Source organism: Sodiomyces alcalophilus (assembly GCF_042370955.1).
Source record: "Sodiomyces alcalophilus JCM 7366 unplaced genomic scaffold ACRALscaffold_2, whole genome shotgun sequence".
Lineage (NCBI taxonomy): Eukaryota > Fungi > Ascomycota > Sordariomycetes > Glomerellales > Plectosphaerellaceae > Sodiomyces > Sodiomyces alcalophilus.
Window position 1 is genome coordinate 3,719,383 of NW_027263533.1, and position 24,369 is coordinate 3,743,751.

A 24,369-nucleotide genomic window follows, 5' to 3' on the forward strand; every position below is an offset into this window, starting at 1 on the left:
CCGTCTAGTGGCTTTCCGACTCTAGGTGCCTAGTTCGATGCGAGAGAAATACGAACTCGTAGCGTGCCATAAAAGGTATCACGGATCGTACCGCTAGGGTACGGTAGATGGGACGGACAGTCTGGGTAAGGTGGCGTCTTAAGCATTACCTATACACGTGTATTAGAAACTCTAGCATCAAAGTAGCACGTACATGAATCATGTAGTCATACGCCAAGTCTGTTTCCCGAGTCGCTTTGAAGACCCAAGTTGTTCCAGAGCGCTGCCCTTCAGTCGGCAGTTGTAGTTGACCAGCTAAGCACTACAAGTTCGTCTTTCGATTACTTACAACTCGCTAAATTCATCCCAATTCATCCCATCCGTCGATATTCATTGGACATCGCCATCATTCACCCGCCCACCGGCTTGGATACACTCGCTCTGCCCCGCTCCCCCTGGGGAACGTTTCCCCAGACCCCAGGTTACGGCCATGGCCATGGCCATGGGATATTTAGCCCAACAACACCAGATGATCTCCCCCCAACCCCGCAAAGCTGGGCCATTGGGGAACGATGCTTCTACTGGAGGTTGGCTGGTCAGCGGCACTGCCAGGACGTCTAGGAACGCTGTATGAACTCTGAAGCCCATGTCTTTCTCGGATTATATTTTCAGGGCATGCTCACTTTGAGTGTTCCACCTTGGCCTTCTCACCGGCGTATCGTGCCTCCCTATCACAGCTAACCATTCATACCTCTCTAGAGCACGAAAAATGAGTGACAGTCGTCTCGCTTCACTACTTGCTTGGCTAAGCTTTCGTTCTGGGTCATTGAAAGAAGCGTAATATATTCAGCAGAAGACAGTAACAATGTTACCCATGCCGAGGAGAGCCGCGTGCCCTACTATGCACGGCTAATTCCCAAAACTGTGCCGGTGAGCCAAGGTCCAAGAAACAAAACCCAATGATAATGACAATGATGATGACAATGACGACCCATTGATTCGACTGACAAAACAATAGAGCTGGCTGACGAATGCCCGTCTTTATCCGTCCCAACGATATGGTTGTCGATATAGTATACGCAGCCGGCCGGCCGGCCCCCGCCATGACGCCGGAATATGCTAACCTTGAAGCTTAATAAATAGTGCCGTGTCACCTCACGGCTAGGGGAAACTCCGAGTCCCAATCCCTCGGACTCTTTAGTCTTTTACGTTAGGTAGTCCGTAGTGTGCGAACTAATAACGGGCCCCTTTTACGCGGCGCCTGAGGACCTCCGATTGCGCCCCGGCTTGTAGAGGTGAAACTGGACAAAGATGATGCTGTCCTCGACAATGGTGCCGAGAGACCCCAGGAGCCACGGTAGGGCGCGGAGGAGATAGTCCTTCTCCTGCGAGTACGCTATCAAGCTCGCACCATACGCGGCGTTTCCGGTGAGGGAGAGGAGGAAGAAAAGTAACGCTAGGCCCTCGCACGACTTCTCGCGCCAGTTCTTAATAATCTGCGGAATGCGTGCGCTAAACGAACAACATCACATTAGCTGGATTTGGTCGCCTTCCATCTTCTCGCGCCATATAGGGAGGTCCCCACGTACCAGAGATATAGTGCCGCACTGATATAACCCAGGACCAAGCCGATCATGGTGAATGTGTCCTTCTCCCCGGGCGAGTCCGGCGCCGGCAGGTCTGGATCCGCCTCCCAGGCCCCCGCCTTGTACGAGACGAACCAGCCGAGGATCCCGACAATGTATACGGCGACGAGACTCAGTGTGTTATATAGCCACGCCTTGCCGCCGGAGGTTTCGTCCCCTACCGCAACGATCTTGCGGAGGGGGTCGGATTCGGCGGGCACCTCGTGGTGTCTATGCGTCCCCGCGTGGCTGGACGTCGAACCCCGGCGTCGCTGATCGGCCAGGAGAGGTTCGGTCTCTCCGGCTACCGGTTCGGTGTGGTCAGAATGGCCGTGGTGCTGGGACTGGCGGTGCCGGGCGGCGCGGCGAGCATTCTTGGTATTGTAGTAGAGGCATTGGGCGATAAGCACGAGATCGGCAATGCAGAAGTAGCAGGCCAGGGCGATGGCAGTCGGGGCTAGGCTGGTGAAGAGGGCACCTGATGGTAGCATACAAAAGTCAGCCACGGTGAACAATCTAGGAGTGACTTTGGTGAAAGGTAGGCAAGAAACACAAGGTAGGTATATGTTGTGCGGGGTCGGACAAGGACGGCAATTACGGACCTGCAAGGTTGGTAGCATCGCCTAGCAACCAGATGAAGAGAAAGCCCATCGAAAGCCCATCGGCGCTTTGGAGCTTGTAGTTGGCGATGAGTTGAGGGAGCTGAAAGAAGCCATCACCGTCAGTCGACCCACTTCTGGACCGGACAGGCCTCTGGGAGCCAACGTGTCAGAGGAGCTGGGAGGTGGTTTACCAAAAGGCAGATCCATGCGGTCAAGCTGATGCTGCCAAAGATGCCCGATAACACCTTTTCAATTGACGGCGTCTGCGATAAGGCCGTGAAGGCCATGGCCATGACGGAAGCCATGATTTGGCGAGGAGCCCTGACGGCGAGATTTTTGGAAGAAGTAAAAAGCCCGCGAAATAGCGAATCGCGGATCGCGTCAACTTGAACTCCTTTTTCTACGTTCTAAGGATGAATATACGGAGTGGGAATGGTTGTCGAGTCAGGTGGTCGGCAAGGGCCGATCAGAGTCACAAGCGCGCCCCCTCCAAGCCATTCGGAGGGAGGCGGTCACGCAGCGCGGATCGTTATTGGTGTGGAGGTGTGGTGTCTTATCGTAGCCAGTCGGCGATCGAGATTCGAGTGCGGGAGAGATAAAAGAAAGTTTTCGCTTTTTGTTCCGTCTTCGAACTCGCAAAGCAGCGAGGCTGAACTAGATGTCTCTCGGTGATAAGCCTCGTGCGTACTCGTAGACGCTGGTTGCGATGGTTAAGCCATATGACGTTGTGTCACCCGAACAATGCAGACCTCCGGGTTCGGCGACTCAATCTCGATGTTGACCAATCGTATCGAGGCCGTTTGTGATTGGCTTGCCCCTCTCGCCTACCTACCTTATGTAAGCGGACGTCAAATGTACTGTACGTACCGTACCGTATACCATTGCTCAGCAGCTTCCTTTCCAGCTTCCTCCTCCAGCTTCCTCCCTTCCCATTCTCTTTACCAAATCGAAGTCATGCAGCAAAGTCACAATCGGCATGAGGCCAACCAACTGCACAACATGTCTACGATTGGTGAGACAAATTGGGCTGTGATTTACCATTCTCAGGCCCGGATGCCTAGTCAGGCGTCTTCTCAAGCGTCCGTCTCTTTCGTACATCTGCCTCGAAGCTCAGCCAAGTGAATGAATGGCCGTGCTCTCGAGATGATCGACAAGAGCTTGAGAATCTGAAAGGCTCACGGGCACTGCATCAAATGGGCATTGCACGTCATATCGACTATCTGCACTCTACTCCACTCCGGTGGTAACTTGAGGATTGCCGCTCATGCCTCGGATTGGGCGCTCCATCTTGCCGCCAAAGGCATCCCGATGGAAAACTTCATTGCATCCATGGCGTCTTGCAGTATTGTTGCCCCAGGTGCTGTATCAAAGACCTTGGCCAATACCAGGCGGCTTCAAACTTGCCTCCCCTAGTATGACCAACGCCGAAGAGGTCAAAGTTGATCATATACCTAGATTACGGTCTCAGCGTACTAGGTATAGGGGGCGGGACGTCGATGTCCTGGTTGGTCCTCCAACACACATGGTCGGGCTCCTGGACGCAGTAGTCGTTCAGGCCTGACGCATCTTCTCCCCAATTGAGTAACCAGGCACTCCCATGATGTTCTCCCCAAATTATCTGATTATCGCTCCACTCCTGCAGTTCTGATTGGGGAACATGGGCCGCGAGTCTCGTTCGACCATGGGAACAACCCCGCGGGATGTCTTGCAGCAGCCTGCATATGCTGTGAAACGATCATATGAGGTTATGTTATCTCTCAGCGCTCTTGTGCAGAACTGCAAACGACCACTCGTGCCTACACTAAGATGCATAGTTGCCTTGACGTGGAAGGATCCGGACCCGTCATCTCAACCGGCAGACGATGAGGCTGCGTTTATGTGCCTGGAGGCCCAATAACCTGCGGGATTGCCGCACCGGGACCAAGACCCAAGGACCAACAATATCAGCTCCATGCACAAACTCGGCACCTGGGCCTGATATTGTGGGCCCGGACGGTTTGTTTGGTTCTCCAGCCGTTGGCATATTCTCGAGCTTTCAAAACGAACCTCGTTTGCGGTACGTATGATTGTTGACTCACCCGTATTCTCCTCCCTCTTGCGTCACACACACACACACATTCTCTCTCTATTCAAATATCACGGCGGGCGCAGCTGAATTACCCAACGGCTGGTTGGTAGTGACTCTAGACACGAGCCGGTAAAAACACGGGGTGGGCCCCTACACTGAAGCGTTTGATTCAAAGTTATCATACTCCGAACCGCAATCCAGAATTGTTCGAGCATCTTCACCCCTGGTCATCCCAACCTTTGTCTCGTACATCCATCAAACTTGACTCAATGGCCACCGTGGATCTCCAATCTGAGGAGCACCGCGATCTTCTCGACATCATCGATGGTCTACGGTCCCAGGGCATCAGCAGATATGTCGACCTTCCGGAGATCATTGTCTGTGGCGACCAGTCGGCCGGCAAGAGCTCGGTGCTCGAAGCCATTTCGGGCATGTCCTTCCCAGCCAAGGATAACCTGTGTACGAGATTTCCCACCGAGCTGGTTCTGCGGCGAGATCCCGTCAAGACAGGCCAGGTATCCATAATCCCCAGTCCCGAGAGATCCCGCGAAGAGAAAGAGAATCTTCGCCACTTTCCCCCTCTGGTCGATTTGGACAAGACAGACCTGGGCCCGGTCATAGAATCTGCCAAAGAGAAGATGGGCCTCACTGGTGGCAAAGCTTTCAGCAACGATACACTCCGGATTGAACTCTCTGGCCCGACGCAACCACACCTCACCCTGGTCGACCTGCCAGGCTTGTTCCGGGCGGGGAATAAGGAGCAGTCCATAGCCGATGCCGAGACGGTCGAGAAGATGGTTGGGGGTTACATGAAAAGACCGCGAAGCATCATCCTGGCCGTCATCTCCGCAAAGAGCGACTTTGCGCTCCAAAATGTCACCGAGTTGGCCCAAAAATGGGACCCTGATCGAATCCGCACCATCGGCCTAATCACAAAGCCCGACACTCTCGAGGTCGGATCGGAAAGCGAACTCTCCTACCTCAGACTTGCTCAGAACAAAGACGTTGAGCTGCAGCTGGGCTGGCACGTCCTCAGGAACAGAAATTTCCGTGAGAAGGAAACACCGCTGCAAGAACGAAATCGCGTGGAGGAGAGCTTCTTCTCGCAGGGCATCTGGACGTCACTGGACCCAGGGCATTGTGGCGCCAAGTCCCTCAAGGTCCGCCTCAGCAACGTACTAAAGGATCAAATTCTACGCCAACTGCCGGGGCTGCTCATGGACGTCCACGAAGGCATCGCCGATTGCGAGGCGAAGCTGGAGAGGCTTGGCTCCGCACGGGATACCCTCTCCGACCAGCGCCGCTATCTTTCCAGAATTGCGCAGGATTTCTCGAACCTGATGAAAGCAACAATCAATGGCGCTTACGAAGGCGCGTTTTTCGGGAGCGCCAAAACCGAGGAAGGTTACCGGAAGCGTCTGCGCGCCGTAGTGCAAAACCAGCTGACCAAGTTTGCCGACCAAATGCGCAAGCATGGACACAGCCGATTTATCCAGGACGACGACTTAACCATCGGTGTTGCCGGACACCGTCGGCAGGAAACAATTTCCCGCTCCGCGTACCTTGAAGAAGTGAAAACTCTTATGGACAAAAGCAGAGGGCGGGAACTTCCGGGCACATTCAACCCACACATCATCGGCGAGCTTTTCCGCGAGCAGAGCCGCCCCTGGGAAGACCTCACCACCGACTTGACAAGAGAGGTGCTTGATTCTGTCCACGATATAGTGCGGGATATCCTCGTCTATGTGACCGCGAAAGAGTCGGCGGGCGTGGGCGTGATTTTGCGCTTTGTCGATGAAAGGATCGAGTCGTTCAAGACGGATCTGGACAAAAAGGTGGCTGAGCTCCTCAATCCTCACTGTTCCATCCATCCCATCACCTACAATCACTACCTCACGGACACCGTCCAAAAAGCACAGCTTGCCCGCCGAAGGCGTGTCCAGAAGGCGAAGCTTGAACAGTTTTTGCGCTTAGACGACATCGAGAGGAACCAGCCTGTCTATCAGTTCGACCTAGGTGGTACGGATATTGCCGACTTCCTAGACTCTCTCGTAGAGGACGCAGAAGCAGATTTGGACCGATTTGGGTGCTCGCTGGCAGTGGATTACATGCAAGCATACTACACAGTAAGTACTCCATATCATGTGGACAACCACATCATTTGCAGATTCGTTTACATGTGGGAAGGGGGATCCATGGCCCATTCCCGTATATTCTGCTGACGCAATGGACTACAGGTGGCGCTGAAGAAGTTCATTGACGACGTGAGCGTTCTTGCCATTGAACAATGTCTCGTGCAGAAGCTGCCAGACCTTTTCAGTCCCTGCGTGGTCCTGAACCTGAGTGACGAAGATATCGGCGACTTGGCGGCGGAAAGCAAGGAGGCCAGGGCGGCGCGAGTCCGGTATAGCGAGAAACGGAACGTTCTCCACACAGCGTTGCGCAGCTTGAGCCGGCTGAATAAACGGCGCACAGGAATGGCGCTGGCTGGTAGGCTGATTCTCCATTTCCATGTCATTCCCCCATTAGGTATTCCTTTCTCACTAACCTGTATCGCCAAGAATTGACAGAACGCGCAAACGGCTTCATGTCGAACGGAACTTCCCCGTCCCGGTCTACGACCTTGAACGGAGCACGTGCCGATCCATCAGCCCTTAGCTCAGCAGGTCCGGAGGGCTCTGTCGAATCACCATTTTCATCTCCGCCAAAAGTAAAGTCGAAGAAGAAGTCGAAGAAGTTGAAGAAGGGCAGTGAAATGGCCGTGGAGTACGCAGGAGAGCAACCCGTAGTGGCCGCGGTGCCCGTGGAGTACGCAGAAGCGGAACCCGAACCCGTATTAAGGTCTGCGTCACCACCTTCCTGGGAATACTAAGCAAAATAGGGCCACGCAACTTCGTGTCGGCACAAGGTCGATGCAATATATGAACATCAGAGTCTGTGTTGGTGCAGGTATCATTGACAGACTTGCTCTTTTCTTGTGTGGTGATAACACGTTTCATGGCCTGATCGTAGGCTTTTTTGCGTGCGGACCGAACCGGCCGTCTATTAGTGTATCAATTTCAACAAACCCCGGACGGTAAAAGCGGTGGGGTGCAGTTGTCCCCAAATCCTCTAGCGGTGGCTTACTTGACACGCAAGGCCCTGCTGGATGCGGTGCAAATTCCAGAGGCCTCTCATGGTCCACGATACAACTCCTCCCAGTCCCGGATGTTCTTGCAAAACGGGCCATCTCATTGCATGACACTATCTAGGAGTCAAGAGATTATAGGCAGTGAGGGGGACATTTGAGGCACAATTCTTCGGAACCATCCAGCCGTGTCATGTCGACCCAGCCGCCCGCGCAGAACACCCCTCGACAAAGGCAGCAGTCGTAGCATTAAACTTGTCCGGTTCCTCGTAGAAGAGCCAATGTCCAGACTCGAAGACCTCCCCCTTGGCCAGGCCGGGTCGCACCGCATTTAAGCGACGTGCGGTCTCCAACATCCCCTCGAGTGGAAAGCACCCGGATCGGCGACCAGCCATGACGAGCGTCGGCACGTCAATCATGTCGATGGCCTCGCGGTGGTCATATCTCGTATGATCGGCCATGAGACGGGCGAGCCAGACGGGGTCACACTGGGCGCTGGTGCGAGTGAAGAAGGCCTCATCCTCGGCTGCCTGCTCGGGGGACGGGGGCAGCGGACCGCCCTCTGCAGCAGCGGCAGAGGAGGGGACTTTCTGCCGGTAGCCGAGACATCCTGCGACGAGGTCGGCGTAGGCTGCAGGCGGGTCGGACACCCAAAGGTCCTGGGCGGCGCGCAGGGAGGCCTCGTCGTAGCACCCGGTATGAGCGCGCGAGGCGTCCCAGCCCCCGCCAAAGACGGAACGGTCTTGCAGCGGGCCCTGGTCGACGAAAACGAAACCGGCAAAGTCGGAGGCAGTGAAGAGCTCTACGTAGGTCCACAGGACGGCGGCGCCGATGGAACAGCCGACGGGGACGATCGGGACCGAGGTGTGGCGGCGAATGTGGGCGAGGAGGTCACGCAGATCGGCGGCCAGGCGGGCGACGTGGTAGCCTCCCGGCGTGCGGGAGGACCGGCCGTGGCCGCGCATGTCTGGAGCTATGACCCAGAGACGCTCGCTCAGGGGGCCAAAGTTGCGAGTAAAGTACTCGCTTGAGCCGCTGAAGCCGTGCATGAGGAGGACGATAGGCGGGGTGTCCGGACCGTGGGACCCGGAGAGGGGTCGTGAGGTTTGGAAGGCGAGAGTGCAGCCATCGTTGGCCACACACGTTTCGTAATTCATTTTTCCTACTTACCTATCGGTAGTCTCTGTTCTCGAGGCAAGTTGACAGTAGAGCAAAGCTGTCTATGAGTCTGAACTCTTCTTCTCCATGTATGTGGAGATGCTGGATTCCTTTGCGTGGGATGTGGGATGTGGGATGATGTACTATGTTGATTACTAAGCATCCTATCCTTATCGCGATTTCTCGCTCAACCGATAAAACGAGACCAGAACCCAGTCGCAAAACTGAACCCCTGAACCGCCCAGTGACCCAGTGACGGGCGTCAGGGGCAAGACAGCCCAATGAAGGGTCCCCCCTGGGTTCCCGTGCCAACTCCCCTGCGGCTCACCCAGCCCACTCTAGGCGACCATATGGCCGCGTGATGATAGGCTGTGAGGGTGTCAAAGGTCATACGTCAGTGAAGCGAAGTCGATCATGTTCAAGGCTAGGTGTCCCGGCGCCGACCACATATATTCCTCTTGAGCCAGGTTGTGAGTATAGATCTTGTCTTGTTTTGTTGCTTCGTTGGTCAGAGTTGGCGGAGTGAGAACGAGATCGACCGGTAGACGAACGAATCGGATTTTCCAATTAGTATTCTCTCACGGATCTATACATATTCACATATTCATCCGTCATGAGGTTCCTCTCGATATTAACGGTACTCGGCGCATCGGCCTACGGAGCTTTAGCATGGGGAAGTGAGTGATCCGCAGCCGCTACGCCGATCCGTCGAAAACACTGCTCACAAACGCGTACCATCAGGTCTCGGTCACGTCACGACAGCTTACCTAGCCAGTCACCTCGTCTCCAACTCGACCGAAGCGTTCTTTCAGAATCTCCTGCGCGACGAAACGAGCGATTACCTCGGCAAAGTGGCCACGTGGGCCGACACCATCCGCTACACGCGCTGGGGCCGGTTCACGAGCGTCTTCCACTTCATCGACGCCAAGGACGAGCCCCCTACGTACTGCGGCGTCGAACTCGCCCGCGACTGCAAGCCCGAGGGCTGCGTCGTCACGGCCCTAGCGAACTATACGGCCCGGCTCCTCGACCCGGAGCTGCCGGCTTGGGAGCGCAACCAGGCCGCCCGCTTCGTTGTCCACTTTGTCGGCGACATCCACCAGCCGTTGCACGATGAGAACGTGGCCCGTGGCGGGAACGGCATCTACGTGCTGTGGCAGGGCCGCCGATTCAACCTCCATTATGTCTGGGATAGCGCCATTGCCGAGCGGCTGATTGGGCGGAATCGCCGGAAGCCGTATGACAATGCGAAGTGGTGGGCGGAAGAGCTTGCCGTCCAGATCCGGGAGGGCAAGTTTGTCGAGGAGAAGGAGGGTTGGTTGAAGGATGTTGACATTGATGATGCGACTGCGACGGCGCTGGCATGGGCTCGGGAAGGCAACGCCTATGTCTGTTCGCACGGTGAGTATTTTTTCTTTCTTCGTTCTTTCTGTCTTTTCTGATGCTGCTGAGCTTGATGGAATACTTATCCTCCCCCCTTCTGCCGTGTGACGTTGACAACAGCTGATCGTCCTGCGTTTCGTAGTGTTGCCAGAAGGCCCTCTTGCCATCGAGGGACAGGAACTCAGCGGAGAGTACTATGATAAGGCGGCCCCCGTTGTTGAGTTGCAGATTGCCCGTGCCGGGTACCGGATGGCTGCCTGGCTAGATCTCATTGCGAGGCGGTTCCAGGAGCAAGGAGCCGAGAGGGAGGAAGATCTTTGGGAGGAGCTATAACTAGACTAAGCCTCCAACGACGTGAGGCTCTAGAGTGGAATTTGACATGTATGTATGCTTACTGGACAGGCCAAGTTGTTTCTGAAGTGCATGTTGCTGTAGTAGTGACTTATGATAGTAATGTTTCTTTGAAAACTTGGCTAGGATTCCATTAGACACGGACATGCGAACAGGACGCCCATCCACTCCACCTGTCCGTACCGTGCCTGTCCAAGTTTTGAGATGCCGGCGTGCCCACATCCCAGTGGCGGCTGGAGGTTCGCCTCTCTGTGACAACAATCACGCAAATTCCCTGGGATAGGGCAACGAAGGAATCGCAAATCTCTTCGGCGGGTTTCAGTTTTTTCTCCACGGCGGGAGAATATCACGCAGTAGGAAGGTACTCCACGCTTATGCTGGGATTGCCGTTTGCCAAGAGGAAGAAAGCCGGTTTCTCGGCCGACATCGATGGTGGTTCGTCGGCTTTATCATGAAGCTAATTGGAGAGCAGTTCAGGTTGGGACGAAGAAGAAACAGGAGATGCGAGCCAGGCCGTTTCATCGCGATTTGACCCTGCGTAAACGACGTGGTCCCGTTACAGAATGGATGCCTTTCCACGTCTTACTAATACGATCGGGACGCCAAGAATAGCACGTTGCCAAGCCGGGGCATTTTCCCCAAGTCTGGATTCAGGGGGATGCTCTCAGGAGAATACAACGTACATGTCTACAACGTACCATTGTACCAGTGTTCGAATGGAGGACGTGCAGGAGAGGGACGGTTCTTATGGTTTCCTCCACGACCTTTCATCCCATGTTCCAGAACGATGTTTTACTCGATTCTTCGAAACGATTTCTAATTTCCAGCGAGAGGGGTGGGATTTGGGAGATTAGCACCCAGCGGTTACAGTATGTACGTTGTACACACCTGCGGCTTTCGCATCATTCAGGCGCCTTATGTAAGGTGCCTTATGCATCTGCCGTTCTTATTGGACATCTCTCGGGTATTCTCCTATCCAATGAACCTATCTTCGGGGGACCTCAGCCGCGCGGCTGGGCTTTGGTTTGACTCGGCACTTGAACTGGACGCGATAAGTTGACGTGAGGTGAACACTAATTGTCCAGACCAACGGAACTTTTGACATGAGATGAAAATTGTCAAGATGCACGAGGACGAAGAGTGTTGCTCTGCCTGTCTTTCCTCGGCTGCCTCTCTACCTAATTTTGGTTGTTAGCCTTCTATGTCAAAGTACGTACGTTCAGAGTCCTAGCGCTCGGACTGCAAGCCCCAGCGGTACCCTGCAACAGTGCAGTGCAGTTGATACTCGGCTGAAGGGGCCTTTGCTTCAGTACCGCCTGAGATGACTGGCTCGAAACGCCGTAGACCTTGGCGTCACCGGGAAACACGTACATTATTGGCCAACGATCTCCCTTGTGGGTCTACTGACCCCATCTCTGCGACACGGGAAGCCGCATCACGACTTCAGATAATACTCCCAGGTGCATAGCACTTACACCTTGCCCTGAGTTCTTCCTCTTTCCTCTTCCCATTTCAATGTTTTTGGGACGTACCGGCATCCTTCTCATATTTTGGCTCTTGATGCCATCTACAGTACCTAACCAATTGATTTCATTCTCACCAAGGGTCTCTCACAACCCAGTAATCTGCTATCCTCACCCAGGCTACTACACCGCACATCGGAGGGAAACAATGGCCTCAAAAGGACGTCGCTCTTTTGACATGCTGCTTAAACACATCTCCGCCTCCACTCGTCATGACAGCCATGACAACTCGAGCCAAGAGGTCTTGGGTTTCTGGGGTGGCTTGAATAACTTCCGAACCCCTGCTCCTCTCCCCAGAGTACCATGCACCTACGAGCGATGACCACCCACGAAACCCCTATCCACGTCTTTACGCCTCACATCCCGGCTTTCTTCAGATAATGCTACCGAAATTCCCACCCCTACTTGTCTCGTAACCCTCCTGCCGACAAACCAGAGTCCATTTCACCCGCTACGCCTTTCCCAACCCTTCTCAGTCCATCCATCCATCCATCTTCGCCCAAGGGATCCTTGCACTACGTTTCAACCTCGTGGAGATCGACACCTCCTTGGCTCGTCTCAAAGTGACGCGCTCCTCGTAGCTACGGTTCTGACTCCGACAGGGGCCCGGAATTCAGACTATTTTTCAACTCAACTCCCCCCCTTTCAACTCCATCTGATCTCTCCTTTCTCCTACCATTCCATTCTCTTCACCCATCTTTTCGCTTTTTTTCCTTCCTTTTCCATTCCATCCACGCTGGGAGTGTCTTTTTCACGTCCGCCATTCATTTCTTTCTATTCCCAGGGACTGCATATCCTGAACGTCTGTGACCTTCGTTTCTCTACTGAATATTTTTCGATTCTCTACCTGGTCTGGCACCATATATTTTTCTGCGACTTTCTCTGTCTCTTGCCCTTTCGAAGGAGGCACCTAGTGGCTCGAAAAGAAAACCAATCGACTTTCCGGAAACTTTCTGCAAGACGACGTGGGTTCCGGTTCAGTTGTCCGACATCCAGCCCTCTGCTTCTCCTCTCTCTTCGACGCCAAAAATGCAGATCACCAACCTCGTAGTAGCCCTGGCCGGCCTGTCGGCCGTTGCGGAAGCTGCCATCATCAACCGACACTCTTCTCCTTATTCTCGCACCATCGCCCGTCGGCAGTTTGGCGGTGGTTTCGGGCGAGGCGGCTTCGGCGGTGGTTTCAACGGCGGTGGCGGTCGCCGCTTCGGGGGCGGCTTCGGTGGCAGTACGACTTGACTTGTTCGCGTTGATCCGAATACTCTGCTAACACAACGACCAGACAACGACAACAACAACGATAACAACGACAATAATAACAACAATGATGGAAACAACGATGGAAACAATGACGGAAACAACGGAGACAGTAAGTCGGATCCAGACTCTCTCCTAATCGCACCAACTGCTAACCACGCATAGACAACAATGATGGCAATAACAGTACGGCTCCCGCGTTCCTTGGTCAATTACCTGCTTCCTGTGTACTCTAGCTAACCGTGTGCTCAGACAACAACGATGGTGGCAACAACGACAACAACAACAACAACGGCGGAGGCAATTCTTGTCTCGCTCCTGAACTGATCCAACAAGGCTCCAACCAGCCGGGTAATCCCGGCGACGGTGCCATCAACTCCGCCACGTAAGAAATCCCGTCAACTTCGCGGACCGGAGCGTCCTGGCTAACCCATCTTTTCTGAACAGAGATGCCAACAACTTCATCAACTTCTGTCAGGGCCAAGATCTCACCAACGGTGAGCAGAAGACCGGTGGCTCCTGCAACGGTATTCCTATGGGCCGCATTCCCGCCCAGAACCAAATGGTCTCCAGCATCCTGGTCAATCCATCTCACAACGACAACATCGAGGCCAACGTCGACTTTGATATCCAGGTCCAGGTCGCCAACTTTGCTCCCGGCGCCTTCACTGACGCGCAGAGCACGTACTACTCCGCTCCCCAGGACCTCGATGGCGCAGGCCGCATCATTGGACACACCCACGTCACCGTCCAGGACCTCGGCGACTCTCTCACCCCCAACCAGCCTCTGGATGCGTCCACCTTTGTCTTCTTCAAAGGTATTAATGACGAGGGCAACGGCAACGGCCTGCTGTCTGCTACCGTGACCGGTGGTCTTCCTCCCGGAAACTACCGAGTCTGCACCATGTTCGCGGCTGCCAACCACCAGCCTGTTATTATGCCTGTTGCTCAACGTGGTGCCCAGGATGACTGTGAGTTTACTTGACTTTTTATGCGTTCCTCCCCATCTGCCGTCTTGTCTAGATACTAACCCAACGATACAGGCAACAAGTTCACTGTTAGCCAAGGTAATAACAACGGCGGTGACAACAACGGTGGTGACAACAACAACAACAACGGCGGTGACAACAACAACAACAACAACAACGGCGACGACAACAACAACAACGACAATAACAACAATGATGGCAATAACGACAATGGCGATGGTAACAACGATGGCAACCAAGGCGGTGGCTTCGGCGGCGGCTTTGGTGGCTTCCCCAACTTCAATGGCGGCAACAACAACAACCAAGGCGGCGGCTTCGGTGGCGGCTTCGGTGGCAACAATAACAACCAGAACAATGACGGTAACAACGACGGTGATAACCAGAATGATGGTAACAACGACGGCGGCAACCAGAACAACGATGGCAACAACGGCGGAGGTGGCGGCTCCGGCGGTGCCTCTGCCGCCAACGCCATCGCTGGCATCGCCGCCCCCCAGATTACCGAATCAGGCAACGGGGACCGGCCTTTTGCAGTCAATGGCGATACCTTCACGGACCAACAGTCGGCGGCACGGCGCGCTTGCGACGTCCAGAGCAACCTATGCAACGATGCCGTCAACTTTGGCCAGGCTGAGGGGTTCACACTCCAAAACTGCCAGGACCAGATCCAGGCCTGCGTTGCTGAGCTGTCATAAGCCGTCGAGGGAGTCTTAAGGGGGAATGATGGCCCTGGGCGGATCGTCGTTCGGCATCCCCCTTCCTGTGGTCTGATGTTACGTGATTACAGGGGGATTGCTGTGCTAGGTTGCAAAGACTTCGCAGCAAATCATTGTTATATCTTCTAATTGTTTACCTAGGGGGTTTCTTTCTTTTGTCGGTCGGTAGTTTACCTGCTGGTATGTCTGTATACTCTCGGACAAAGAGAGGGGTTTTGTGTATGTTTCCCTTTATGGGCTGGAATATGCAGTTTAGAACTATGGACGGCGGAATGAAAAGGCGCATCCCAGCAAGATTCTATGTCCCAATATCCTGCGTGAGATGGCTGTGATGGCATTGATTGGGAAAGTCCTGTGGCAGTGGACTGTTTGGCACTTGACTGCTCCGGGCTGGCCGTGGACGGGCCGGTCTGAGGTTCTGCGCCCGTGTTTCAGGGGGTGGCTGATGAGCACCTAGTAAAATGGCCGAGCCCATTATGCGTCCATGGTGGTTGAGATTGTTAGAAAGGGGTGGTTCCCGTTAGCCCAGCACATGTCATCGAGGGTGTATGCATTCGAAGGCTCGTGTATGTGTTGAATAGGAAAGGATTCTTTGGTATACCGGCAACGATAGAGAAGCGGGCTTGAAGGTGGACGTTTTAAGCCACAGAAAGATGTGGCTTCATCCAGTGACGCAAAGGTACAACCCCTGATTAGATAAGGTGCAAAATATACGAATACTTGAGAGCCGAACTCTTCTTGCCTTGTTTTCGCGCAGCACTGCCTCTGCGCTGACACGAGATGCCAATGGAGGTTTCTCTCTGCAACAGAACAGACCCAATACTCAAATCGAAACGAGAAGCAAACGAAAAAAGGACCTTCACGTGAGATCATACTAATGGTGGGTGGCGCTATGTTAGACCATGAAGCAAAGTCGGCTCGTCAGAATCGCCAATGGAATGGAGTTTAAACCGCCACCATTCACCAAGAATGCCGTTCACCAGAGACTAAAAGACGACCCGAAGCCGCGGATGCCTTATGTGCTACGTTGTGCAAACATGTGGTGCGCTGACTAAGGTAGCCAACGCCCTCCCTTCCATGGAGAGTTCGACGGCGCAAGAGTCGCCGTGGCGGACGACGCACCGGTCGGCGCCAAAGAGGCCCAAGCCCGAGTTTGTGACACGGACGACATCCGGAGCGGCGTGAGAGGCACGAGCACGATGACATGCGAGACAAAACGGTCGCGCTTGCGAGGCTTTGAGAGAGACATGTGGTCCCGGTTGCTCAATTGCTCACCAACCAAAAAATGACCCGAAAAGGCAAATGCAATGACGAGGCTCGATTCTTTTTTGGGGCCTAGACAGCGGGTGCTGTTTTCCTTTCCTAAGCTTGGGAGATCTCGAGGCGGCTCTACTCGGTATGAGTGAAAAGACGGTAGACGGTATGAAGAAATATGAAAAGAAAAGTAAAAATAATTATAAATAAAATAAAATAAAATAGGGGAAATCCCCAAGTAGAAAGACGGCGCTGTCCAATCTCGGATTACTATTCGCCAATGCCCCGCGGGTTACGTGGCCCAGCCTTGGAATCGCTCGGCCCAGAATGCCCATTTCGGTTTCTGATACATCGCATTGGATGAACTCCCAGTTTTGGGCTACACCCTTTCTTTTGGACAAGACGGAATCTCTTATGCGGAAGGTGATCTTTGGGATCCTCAGAGCAGAGACTATCTAGACAAGTCCGTGTCAAAAGACGAACGGCTATGGCCACCGCGGATGTTCGTTGTACGAAGTACATACAACGTACTCCGTGATTGCCAATTATCCTCATTCCAAAGACGATGAATTACAGCCCCGGTATTTGTGGTTCTAGTTTCTCTCCACCGCGGATCCAGTATAAGCATCCATACTGGGCGAAGGGACCCTAACTGGAAGCCACTCATCCCCATAGCCAGTAGGTAGCACTAGCGAAAAAATACAATCTCATGGCCTGTGAGGACAGTATTTGTCCGTACATACAACGTACTATCTCACGTTGGACCCGATCCGAGTCGATGAAGACATTGTGAATCACCTCATCCCCATCCTCTTTCATCTTCTCCATCTCTCCACCCAAAGATGCTCCGCCCCTCCACAACACGGAAACCAAGCTGCTAGCTGGGGTCTTGGCCCAAACGACGCGCATGCCAACTTGGGCCTTGCATCGGGGCTAGTCTTGGGAAGGAAAGACATGCAGGGGGGTGGGTGCGCGTCGTTCTTGGTTAATTCCCACTCTGCTCTCCACGCTTTCACCTTTCACCGGTATGCACTCCGTAGTCTAGTAGTAATCGGTCGTGTTCGTTGGTTTTTAGACCTACGACCGACTCTTCCAACGGACTCTCCTGGGGTGGAACTTGTGCGTCTTCCCCATTTCACTCATTCTTTTTGACCTTCTTTTTCTTCGGGCTCTTCCCTGGCCATTTTTCTCCTGGTCTTGGGTCTGCCGGTCACTCTCTCTTCTATTATTATTGATTTCTTTTTTTCTTTCTTTCTTCTTCGTTCTTTGCTCCTTATTTGCATCAATCCGACCCGGGGCCGAGGATAGCTGCATCCAAGCTCCGTTACACATTCCGCAGCAATGGCTGCCCTACGAGCGGCCCTGTATCTTACCTCGCTCACAGCTTGTGCTTCTTCTGTTCTGTGTCTCCCAAAAGACAGCAGCAGCACAACAGCCTCCGACCCTAAGCACGCGCCTGTGACGTTTCCCTTGTATCAAGACATTCGAGTCAATTCTATAGACAGGTTGAGGAGGAAAAGGCAGAATGACGACGACGACACCACCGCCCGGATCCTCAATGTAACTTCCACGAGTTACCTGATCGAACGTACGCTCCCGTTTCCCCATGTTCTTTTGCGACCCGACCCCTCCCGGGGTATCACTCACGCAGAGCGAGGTGGAGCTGACTTGGTTGTTGTTGCACTGCACAGTGGCGCTTGGAACCCCAGCTCAAGACTTAAAGGTCGCCCTCGACACTGGATCTTCCGAGCTGTGGGTGAACCCCAACTGCGAAAACGCCGGCAGCCCGTCGCAGGAGCGGATCTGCAACGAACATGGCCACTACCGACCTGCCGATTCGAGTACCGCCCGCGTGTCACAGACGAGGAGTACCATTTCCTACGGCAAGGGACAAGTGGCTCTCCAATACGTCGCCGACAAACTCGCGGTGCCCGGCACCGGTAAGCGGCTTCAATTCCGCCGAAATGGGAAGAGGAAGAGGAGGAGGATATAAACATTCGGAGACTGACCGGCTGGTTGCATAGATATCACGATTTCGGATGTCATCTTCGGATACGCCACCGATAGCGCCCAACTGAGTACCGGAATCATGGGCCTCAGTTTCGGAAACGGCACAAACATGGCCTACCCGAGCGTCTTGGACGAGATGGTCGCCCAAGATATCATCGAAACCCACGCCTTTGGCGTGGCCCTGGGTACCAAGGACGAGCCTACCGGCACCGGCGTCATTTCCTTCGGGGGCGTCGATACCAAGAAATTCAGCGGGAAGCTGCATACCATGCCTGTATTGGGCCCTCAACACGGCGAGCGACTTTGGCGGTAAGTTTGTTGTTCAAAAGGCGTACTTTTCTTTTTGCCCGGTAATCGTCATGGCGACATCTGACTCCCTCTTTCGTCCCTCCGCAGATATTGGGTCCAGCTCGAATCGATGGGTCTCACGAAATCCGGCGGCGGCGGCACCGAGTCGTACGACGGTTCGAGCTTCCCCGTCTTCTTCGATACCGGTGCGACCCTGAGCTACCTGCCCGGCCCGCTAGTAGAAGCCCTTGCCGCAGACCTGGGTGGCGAGCTCGACTCGACCGTCAACTTGTACGTGGTGCCGTGCGGCCAGAAGGGCACCGTGGACTTCACCTTTGCCGGCTACACCATCAAGGTGCCTCTGGAGGAATTCATCTGGGCGGTGGGCGACGACACGTGCATCCTGGGCGCCGACGCCGAGCAGAGCCAGAGCTACCTCCTGGGCGATTCGTTCCTCCGGTCCGTGTACACCGTTTTCGACATGGAGACGCCGGCGCTCCACTTTGCTCCGTACGTCAACTGCGGCTCTAATGTGCGGATGATCCCACCTGGCGCCAATGCAACGGCGGAATTTACCGGTCAATGCAGCAGCAGCAGCAGCAATGGCTCGGGGTCGGGTGGAAACGGCGGCAGCGGATCGGGAAGCTCAGGAGGAGGTGGCGGTGGTAGTGGAGGTGGTAGTGGAGGTGGTAGTGGCGGCGGTGGTAGTGGCGGCGGTAATGGCGGGAGCGGAGGAGGGGATGGAGGCGGCGATGGAGACGGCGACGGAGACGGGGATGGAAATGGGGGTGGAAACGGGGGTGGCGGTGGCTCAGATGGCCCGGGTGGCTCGGGCTCGGGCGGTGATGGGCTCGGTGGAGGTGGTGGAGGAAACCCCGGATCCGGTAATGGCAACGACGGCGGCGGCGGCGGCGGCGGCGGTGATGACGACAGTGCGGCTGGCCATCTGACACCTATGCGAAGTCTCTGGGCGGTCGTTGCAGGCTTGATGGTAGCATATCAGGCTATGATGTTCTTCTAGGCCCCATCAGCGGGCACTGGAGCAACCCCCTAGATCTGTCCCGCCCATGGTTGCGGCAGAAGATTTAGGTGTTTTGTCCGGTCAGGTCCATCGGTTTCTTTTCACTATCGGCGTATTTGGTTCTGGATGGAAGAGTGGTAATCCCACCAGTTGGAAGACATATCATATGGTTCGAGGGCGATATAGACTGGGCCCAGGTCTCAGCGGTCAGTCGACAACGTGCCCAGCACATACGGGCAGTCCATCTTTAATGTGTTGTATATACCTAGACATTTCACACTCCCTTGATGTACGCTCCTACTGCAGCTACAAAAAAGCATAGCTAGCTAGGTGCGCAGGAATACCTTTCACTGGGACGAGGCAAGATATTGTAAGACGAACTTGCTTTGTATTTACAAGGCGTGGTGAACTTGAAGTGTATGTCATTGTCGGTGAGCGGCCAAAGCCCGAATGACCGTCAAGCGGACTCGACCGAGTCGACCGTCAACTATCCGTCAGATACCTATCAGACAGACGAGCTACCAGCCAGACGAGCTATCAGACAGACGAGCTACCAGCCAGAGATGTACTATATAAATCTGTATATGCGAATGATATATGTGTCTATCTCAATGTCAAAAGTCGGGCATCGATCCCGTATCCGCCCCGGTACTTCGTCTGATGGAGACCACAAGTCCGAGGGTCATCGTGATTTACTAGCTTCGCAGAGGGCTAAAACAAATCAGTACAGAAACTAACGCGCTGTGGTGACAGGTTGAACGAAGGAGAAAGGAGGTAGGCGATAGAATGTATGCGAACAGGAAGGCCAAGAGAGCGAACTCACGCGCAGCCTCGAGGAGTGACGACGCCAAAGTAGCAGTCTCCGCCCGTCTTCTCAACAACCTGATCCGGGGTGACGGGGGTGATGACCACACCTGCGGACACCAGCGAGGTCATACCCAGGGCGAGAGTAAGGGTGGCGAAGACAGATGTGATGGAGACGCGCATTCTTTCGCTTCTGTGGCGGGGAATCGGTAGTCGAGCTTGGTGTCGGATGTTGGCCCTGGCTTCCCTCTTGGGTCACGATATGTCTGTTCGATGCTGGAGATGGGATGGTTTCTTGGTGGTAGGTCGGAGGGGCTTGGATCGCGACGACGAGAGGGCGTAATATCGGCACGAGACGACTATTGGGAATATGTAGGGATGTATGTGACGAGACGGTAGAATATTCGGTGATTCGACGCAGACCAGCTGGCACAAAAGAAGCGAAGGACTCTCGAAGTGAAGGTTTAAAATATGGTCGTATCCATGTAATTAAAATGATCCAGTCATTTGTAAGAAGGGAACATCGAGCTGCCGAGAAAGGTGAAAGACGAGGAAGAATGGGAAGAGGGACGAGGTCGACGTTGGCAGGCGGCTAGCGAGGGGATCGTGTGTTCGCTAAGACACCCAAGGGGACCCGCCCAAAAGATGCGATCAAGGGTGGTATTGTCTCATTGTCTCGCGTTGTACATATGTTAGTGGGTACCTTGAGCTGACGTTACTTGGTCAAGCCCACTGTACCGTACCTTGTCCAGCCTGGAAACAGCTGCCTTGAGGACCTGAAACAAAGGGGGACCCCTGACATAGGTACAGTAGGTACGGAGACATACAACTACAGTTGTATGCTGCACAGCCACATATAGACTTCAGCCACAGATTCACGCCTCACCGGAGTACATACGAATACGTCTGTATGTACGTGATCCACTTTCGCGCAACCTCGCACTCCCGTCCCTCAATCCAGCTGGCGTACGAATAGCGGATTGCTCGAATCTCAGCTCGAATCAAGTCACTCCTGTTTGCCCGTCCGTCTGTCGCCAACACCAAGGTCCAACCGATTCCCAGACACAGCTTTCAGGATGGCGAACAAGAGGGACATGCGCCGGCCGGATCTGAGTATGTCTTCTCCCGTTCCGCTGTTTCCATGCCCCTATGTTGAACCTCGCAGCGCATCGCTAGGACCGCTTGCCCCTAACTGACATTTCGCGCCGCTATAGTCATTCCGTATGCGGAGCCGAAGCCGAAGGAGGAAGCCGAGGTCTCATCGACCCTCTCTAGCACCCTTCCCATGGCCGTCATGCTTACTCGCAACCGATTCATTGGATGGTGCGCCTCTCCCGACTATCTATTCTTTTGGACCCCAACGTCAACATAGTGAATCACGACTCGCGACACAAAGTAAGAAGCTGATGTGGAATCTTTGAGCAGGGCATCGGTTGTCTACAGCCTTCAGACATGGCTAGGCGAGAGCGAGGAGCAGAAAAGGACGTCCAGTACACCCGGTTACTTCAATGTCTTCATGTCTTGTATGTCGGGACCATCATCCGCAACATCCTTCTCGCTTTGGGTGAATATCCCCAATCCGTTCTCCGCCGATGCTAACCTACTTTTGTGACAGTCATTGCGCTCCTCGTCACCTACGTCCCTCTGTTCTTCCCACCCAAGGCCAACCTCGGCGCCACTGGCACTGGGCCCGCCGCGCCTGTTCCTCCCTCGTAATATTTGGGTAGCGGTATGGATGGGGTTAGGCTCGTGAATTGCGAAGCGGCAGCCTTGCGCTGGCAGACAGATTCGAGATGCAGAGTACGTGAGCGGTCGATGCGGCCAGTCATGTTCCAGCGGGAAGCGAAATACAGAAGAGAGGTGGTCTTATCTGGACAGTTTTGTCCTCCTACTATGTGCCGGGCTACTGTACAACATTACTTATTGGATACCATTACCGTAACTATCAAGCCATTGAGGTCACCTAGGGGTCTTGGTGCTATGGTATGGTACTGTCTTGTCGGAGGACGAGATTGGTGAACCTGCTGGAGATCTGGCAGCGGACTAGAGGGACCGTCCGAAGCGCAGAAGGACACATCCACAGTTACTAACGCAGTCGAACTGTTCCACTTAAGTGTGAGCCTGGGGCACGCCTATAATCTCGTGCAACATCACGCCGTGGTATTGTGGGTAATGTTCGAAATCACGCCGTCGTTAGCTCTTGAGAATCAGGCCGGCAGAAGCAAGGGGAAACAACATGGGATAATGGAAGCTTGACAGAAGTTCTGGGATAAGACGAAGGGTAGTTATAATGAGGATGATGCATTGGAGCGAAAGAGGCGAAATTGTGACTTTGGATCCCCCCGCCCTGTTCTTCCGTATCTGTTCATCCGTGTGACACAAGTAGGTGGGCCTTCCCACCCTCTTGTGAGCATCGCACGACTTGGGCAGGCAATCTTGGCGAACCGGAGCGCTTCCGGCGAAATCATCCATCTTGACCTGCCGAGTCAAAGGTGTTTGGTGGCGTAGTAGTCGGAGCAATATGCAGAGGCAACCGGCTCGGGTTGGTGAGATAAGGACCAAGGTGAAGCGCATTACCGCAAACTGGACCAAGACCTAGCAATGATTGTCACGAAATCCTTGGGCAGAGGATGGGATGTAAGTTGGGGGGAAAGAGAAAAGGCCGACGAGACCGGGGAGCTCGCAGGATGAGACTTTGCTCTGCATGTCGTGCCATGGACGAATATACATACGGGTACGTTGGGCGACTGAAGGTACAGTAGGTTGCCCGTACGAAACGAAACGGGTGCGCCGAAGCATGCGGCGCCGGTCGAGGCATTGGACGCTGGCAGGGTTCAAAGTTCAGGGCCCCGGGTATCAATGCAGGCCTCTCGACGCATCGCTGACTTGAAGACGGAGACTCTGTGCAGAGCATAGACGTGCGCCAACCCCAAGGCATGGTGAATCGCGACATACGTTGTAGAGCTGACAGAAGCGGCGCCAACAGACAATAAGCATCCATCTCAGGCAGAAACACAGTCTGCACGGAGCATAGACATGCAGCAACCCGATAATCGCGACATCAAGCCAAATGAGGATGAACCAACAGGTTTACTCTGGCTTCTAGCGACGATAGCATAGGCGGCCGGGCTGGGCAAAGGCGATACGGGCTCTTAGGGTTTCTAGCAACACACGAATTATAGAACATTGGAAAGGGCATAACGTGCAATCGAGTTATTCTGACTGTACCGCTTGGTTGTTCCGACTTTAGTTCAGATATACGTACGTTATGGTAGGTACTGAGTAGGCCCGTCATGGGAGTACGATCATAAACCACTCCAACCGCGCGGATCAATTGACGGATTAAGCTCATCAGTCTGATCGAAGCTAATAACAGTAGTAGTAACTCATCTGCGTCTTCCTCTTCCACGCCTACGCCCACGCCCTGGAGACGCCCGCGGCTATCTTGTTCTTACTTCGTATAACGGGGTAACAGAATGCGCTGCCTCTATGCGTCGATTGGTGATGTAGATTGACGATTTAGATTGGATTGGCGAAGTAGCTGAGATATCTACTCAAGTAATTAGGTATGTAGTGTACATAATTATGCGGGTATACCCCTAGCCTCTAGGGCAAGTTACGTGATGTCAGCGAATGCGTGACTACCAGGTCTCACTTGTCCCCGCACTTGGCCCTGTCTCGTGACATTCTCGCAAGTGTGTGCCATATTTTCTCGTGATGGACGAGATGCCAACAAAATCTTGCATGTCTAAACTGAGGCCATCATTCGACGATCCGGCAGCCCATGATGATGATGATGACGACATTAAGATTCACGCAAGATAGGCATCGTGTCTTTCCGAGTTGGTCTTTTCGAGTTTGGGGATCCGAGCTTAATAGGTGGTAGTTGGTAAAGGTATTGGGAATATGGCTCCCCCGCCATGCCGGGCCGGGCTCCAAAAACTCCTCAACCCCAGATTCAATGCGAAATGGCGATGGTACGCTATAGCCGGCATACGTTGTATTCGTACAGAACAAAGAGAACGTACGCACGTACTAATCAAGGGGCTGGTTGTCCTGGTCGCCCGATAGGTACTGTCAAAACCCAGCCAAAGCCCGGGCGGGTTGTACCTTCCGCGACCAGCAATTTTTCCAAGAGTGTAGTGTACAGCGTACAACGTACATATTCGTGCATACAACGTAGGTACAACGTACACGCCGCGCACGATGACTGTTCA

General features: G+C 54.0%; 10 protein-coding genes across 10 annotated transcripts; 6 read left to right on the top strand and 4 right to left on the bottom strand.

Annotated features, from left to right (window-relative positions):
* Nucleotides 1-107: 107 nt before the first annotated feature.
* Nucleotides 108-997, top strand: ACRALDRAFT_207589 (uncharacterized protein; the record flags this gene model as incomplete). The annotated part of the gene is made up of 6 exons (XM_071022277.1): nt 108-119; nt 207-217; nt 243-574; nt 623-699; nt 760-870; nt 920-997. 6 exons carry the CDS (start codon nt 108-110, stop codon nt 995-997), a joined length of 621 nt encoding a protein of 206 aa, XP_070877451.1.
* A 232-nt stretch (nt 998-1,229) lies between these two features.
* On the bottom strand, nt 1,230-2,511 carry ACRALDRAFT_2040618 (uncharacterized protein; the record flags this gene model as incomplete). Its single annotated transcript, XM_071021069.1, has 4 exons — nt 1,230-1,491; nt 1,569-2,082; nt 2,207-2,306; nt 2,398-2,511. 4 exons carry the CDS (start codon nt 2,509-2,511, stop codon nt 1,230-1,232), a joined length of 990 nt encoding a protein of 329 aa, XP_070877452.1.
* Nucleotides 2,512-4,319: 1,808 nt separating this feature from the next.
* ACRALDRAFT_1080266 (uncharacterized protein) lies at nt 4,320-7,236 on the top strand. Its single transcript, XM_071018995.1, has 3 exons — nt 4,320-6,400; nt 6,512-6,764; nt 6,836-7,236. Exons 1-3 carry the CDS (start codon nt 4,544-4,546, stop codon nt 7,144-7,146), a joined length of 2,421 nt encoding a protein of 806 aa, XP_070877453.1. The 5' UTR covers nt 4,320-4,543; the 3' UTR covers nt 7,147-7,236.
* Nucleotides 7,237-7,417: 181 nt separating this feature from the next.
* ACRALDRAFT_1061616 (uncharacterized protein) lies at nt 7,418-8,635 on the bottom strand. The gene has a single exon (XM_071016455.1). It carries the CDS (start codon nt 8,556-8,558, stop codon nt 7,593-7,595), a length of 966 nt encoding a protein of 321 aa, XP_070877454.1. The 5' UTR covers nt 8,559-8,635; the 3' UTR covers nt 7,418-7,592.
* ACRALDRAFT_207593 (uncharacterized protein) lies at nt 8,622-8,950 on the bottom strand (the record flags this gene model as incomplete). The annotated part of the gene is made up of 3 exons (XM_071022278.1): nt 8,622-8,702; nt 8,772-8,871; nt 8,907-8,950. 3 exons carry the CDS (start codon nt 8,948-8,950, stop codon nt 8,622-8,624), a joined length of 225 nt encoding a protein of 74 aa, XP_070877455.1.
* A 111-nt stretch (nt 8,951-9,061) lies between these two features.
* ACRALDRAFT_1061618 (uncharacterized protein) lies at nt 9,062-10,340 on the top strand. The gene is made up of 3 exons (XM_071016456.1): nt 9,062-9,236; nt 9,301-9,960; nt 10,085-10,340. Exons 1-3 carry the CDS (start codon nt 9,173-9,175, stop codon nt 10,273-10,275), a joined length of 915 nt encoding a protein of 304 aa, XP_070877456.1. The 5' UTR covers nt 9,062-9,172; the 3' UTR covers nt 10,276-10,340.
* A 2,142-nt stretch (nt 10,341-12,482) lies between these two features.
* On the top strand, nt 12,483-15,089 carry ACRALDRAFT_1092313 (uncharacterized protein). Its single transcript, XM_071019602.1, has 6 exons — nt 12,483-13,041; nt 13,096-13,182; nt 13,236-13,256; nt 13,323-13,455; nt 13,518-14,041; nt 14,114-15,089. Exons 1-6 carry the CDS (start codon nt 12,846-12,848, stop codon nt 14,752-14,754), a joined length of 1,602 nt encoding a protein of 533 aa, XP_070877457.1. The 5' UTR covers nt 12,483-12,845; the 3' UTR covers nt 14,755-15,089.
* Nucleotides 15,090-17,073: 1,984 nt separating this feature from the next.
* ACRALDRAFT_1061622 (uncharacterized protein) lies at nt 17,074-19,753 on the top strand. Its single transcript, XM_071016457.1, has 4 exons — nt 17,074-17,617; nt 17,721-17,969; nt 18,054-18,348; nt 18,436-19,753. The coding sequence occupies exons 1-4, from the start codon at nt 17,371-17,373 to the stop codon at nt 19,346-19,348; spliced, it is 1,704 nt and encodes a 567-aa protein (XP_070877458.1). The 5' UTR covers nt 17,074-17,370; the 3' UTR covers nt 19,349-19,753.
* Nucleotides 19,722-20,709, bottom strand: ACRALDRAFT_1061623 (uncharacterized protein). The gene is made up of 2 exons (XM_071016458.1): nt 20,172-20,709; nt 19,722-20,059 (listed from the first exon to the last, which is right to left on the bottom strand). Exons 1-2 carry the CDS (start codon nt 20,333-20,335, stop codon nt 20,044-20,046), a joined length of 180 nt encoding a protein of 59 aa, XP_070877459.1. The 5' UTR covers nt 20,336-20,709; the 3' UTR covers nt 19,722-20,043.
* Nucleotides 20,710-21,085: 376 nt separating this feature from the next.
* On the top strand, nt 21,086-22,498 carry ACRALDRAFT_1075038 (uncharacterized protein). Its single transcript, XM_071018316.1, has 4 exons — nt 21,086-21,265; nt 21,367-21,475; nt 21,578-21,675; nt 21,768-22,498. Exons 1-4 carry the CDS (start codon nt 21,229-21,231, stop codon nt 21,866-21,868), a joined length of 345 nt encoding a protein of 114 aa, XP_070877460.1. The 5' UTR covers nt 21,086-21,228; the 3' UTR covers nt 21,869-22,498.
* The last annotated feature ends 1,871 nt before the right edge of the window (nt 22,499-24,369 follow it).

Excerpts from the sequence above, each read along its gene's own strand:
- ACRALDRAFT_1080266 (XM_071018995.1), top strand. The coding sequence starts at position 4,544 with ATGGCCACCGTGGATCTCCAATCTGAGGAGCACCGCGATCTTCTCGAC. Across the intron at positions 6,401-6,511 it reads ACATGCAAGCATACTACACA|GTGGCGCTGAAGAAGTTCAT; the intron begins GTAAGTACTCCA and ends AATGGACTACAG. Across the intron at positions 6,765-6,835 it reads CACAGGAATGGCGCTGGCTG|AATTGACAGAACGCGCAAAC; the intron begins GTAGGCTGATTC and ends TGTATCGCCAAG.
- ACRALDRAFT_1061616 (XM_071016455.1), bottom strand. The coding sequence starts at position 8,558 with ATGAATTACGAAACGTGTGTGGCCAACGATGGCTGCACTCTCGCCTTC.
- ACRALDRAFT_1061618 (XM_071016456.1), top strand. The coding sequence starts at position 9,173 with ATGAGGTTCCTCTCGATATTAACGGTACTCGGCGCATCGGCCTACGGA. Across the intron at positions 9,237-9,300 it reads CGGAGCTTTAGCATGGGGAA|GTCTCGGTCACGTCACGACA; the intron begins GTGAGTGATCCG and ends GCGTACCATCAG. Across the intron at positions 9,961-10,084 it reads CGCCTATGTCTGTTCGCACG|TGTTGCCAGAAGGCCCTCTT; the intron begins GTGAGTATTTTT and ends TGCGTTTCGTAG.
- ACRALDRAFT_1092313 (XM_071019602.1), top strand. The coding sequence starts at position 12,846 with ATGCAGATCACCAACCTCGTAGTAGCCCTGGCCGGCCTGTCGGCCGTT. Across the intron at positions 13,042-13,095 it reads CGGGGGCGGCTTCGGTGGCA|ACAACGACAACAACAACGAT; the intron begins GTACGACTTGAC and ends CACAACGACCAG. Across the intron at positions 13,257-13,322 it reads CAACAATGATGGCAATAACA|ACAACAACGATGGTGGCAAC; the intron begins GTACGGCTCCCG and ends CCGTGTGCTCAG.
- ACRALDRAFT_1061622 (XM_071016457.1), top strand. The coding sequence starts at position 17,371 with ATGGCTGCCCTACGAGCGGCCCTGTATCTTACCTCGCTCACAGCTTGT. Across the intron at positions 17,618-17,720 it reads CACGAGTTACCTGATCGAAC|TGGCGCTTGGAACCCCAGCT; the intron begins GTACGCTCCCGT and ends TGCACTGCACAG. Across the intron at positions 18,349-18,435 it reads CACGGCGAGCGACTTTGGCG|ATATTGGGTCCAGCTCGAAT; the intron begins GTAAGTTTGTTG and ends GTCCCTCCGCAG.
- ACRALDRAFT_1061623 (XM_071016458.1), bottom strand. The coding sequence starts at position 20,335 with ATGCGCGTCTCCATCACATCTGTCTTCGCCACCCTTACTCTCGCCCTG.
- ACRALDRAFT_1075038 (XM_071018316.1), top strand. The coding sequence starts at position 21,229 with ATGGCGAACAAGAGGGACATGCGCCGGCCGGATCTGA. Across the intron at positions 21,266-21,366 it reads CATGCGCCGGCCGGATCTGA|TCATTCCGTATGCGGAGCCG; the intron begins GTATGTCTTCTC and ends GCGCCGCTATAG. Across the intron at positions 21,476-21,577 it reads CGCAACCGATTCATTGGATG|GGCATCGGTTGTCTACAGCC; the intron begins GTGCGCCTCTCC and ends ATCTTTGAGCAG.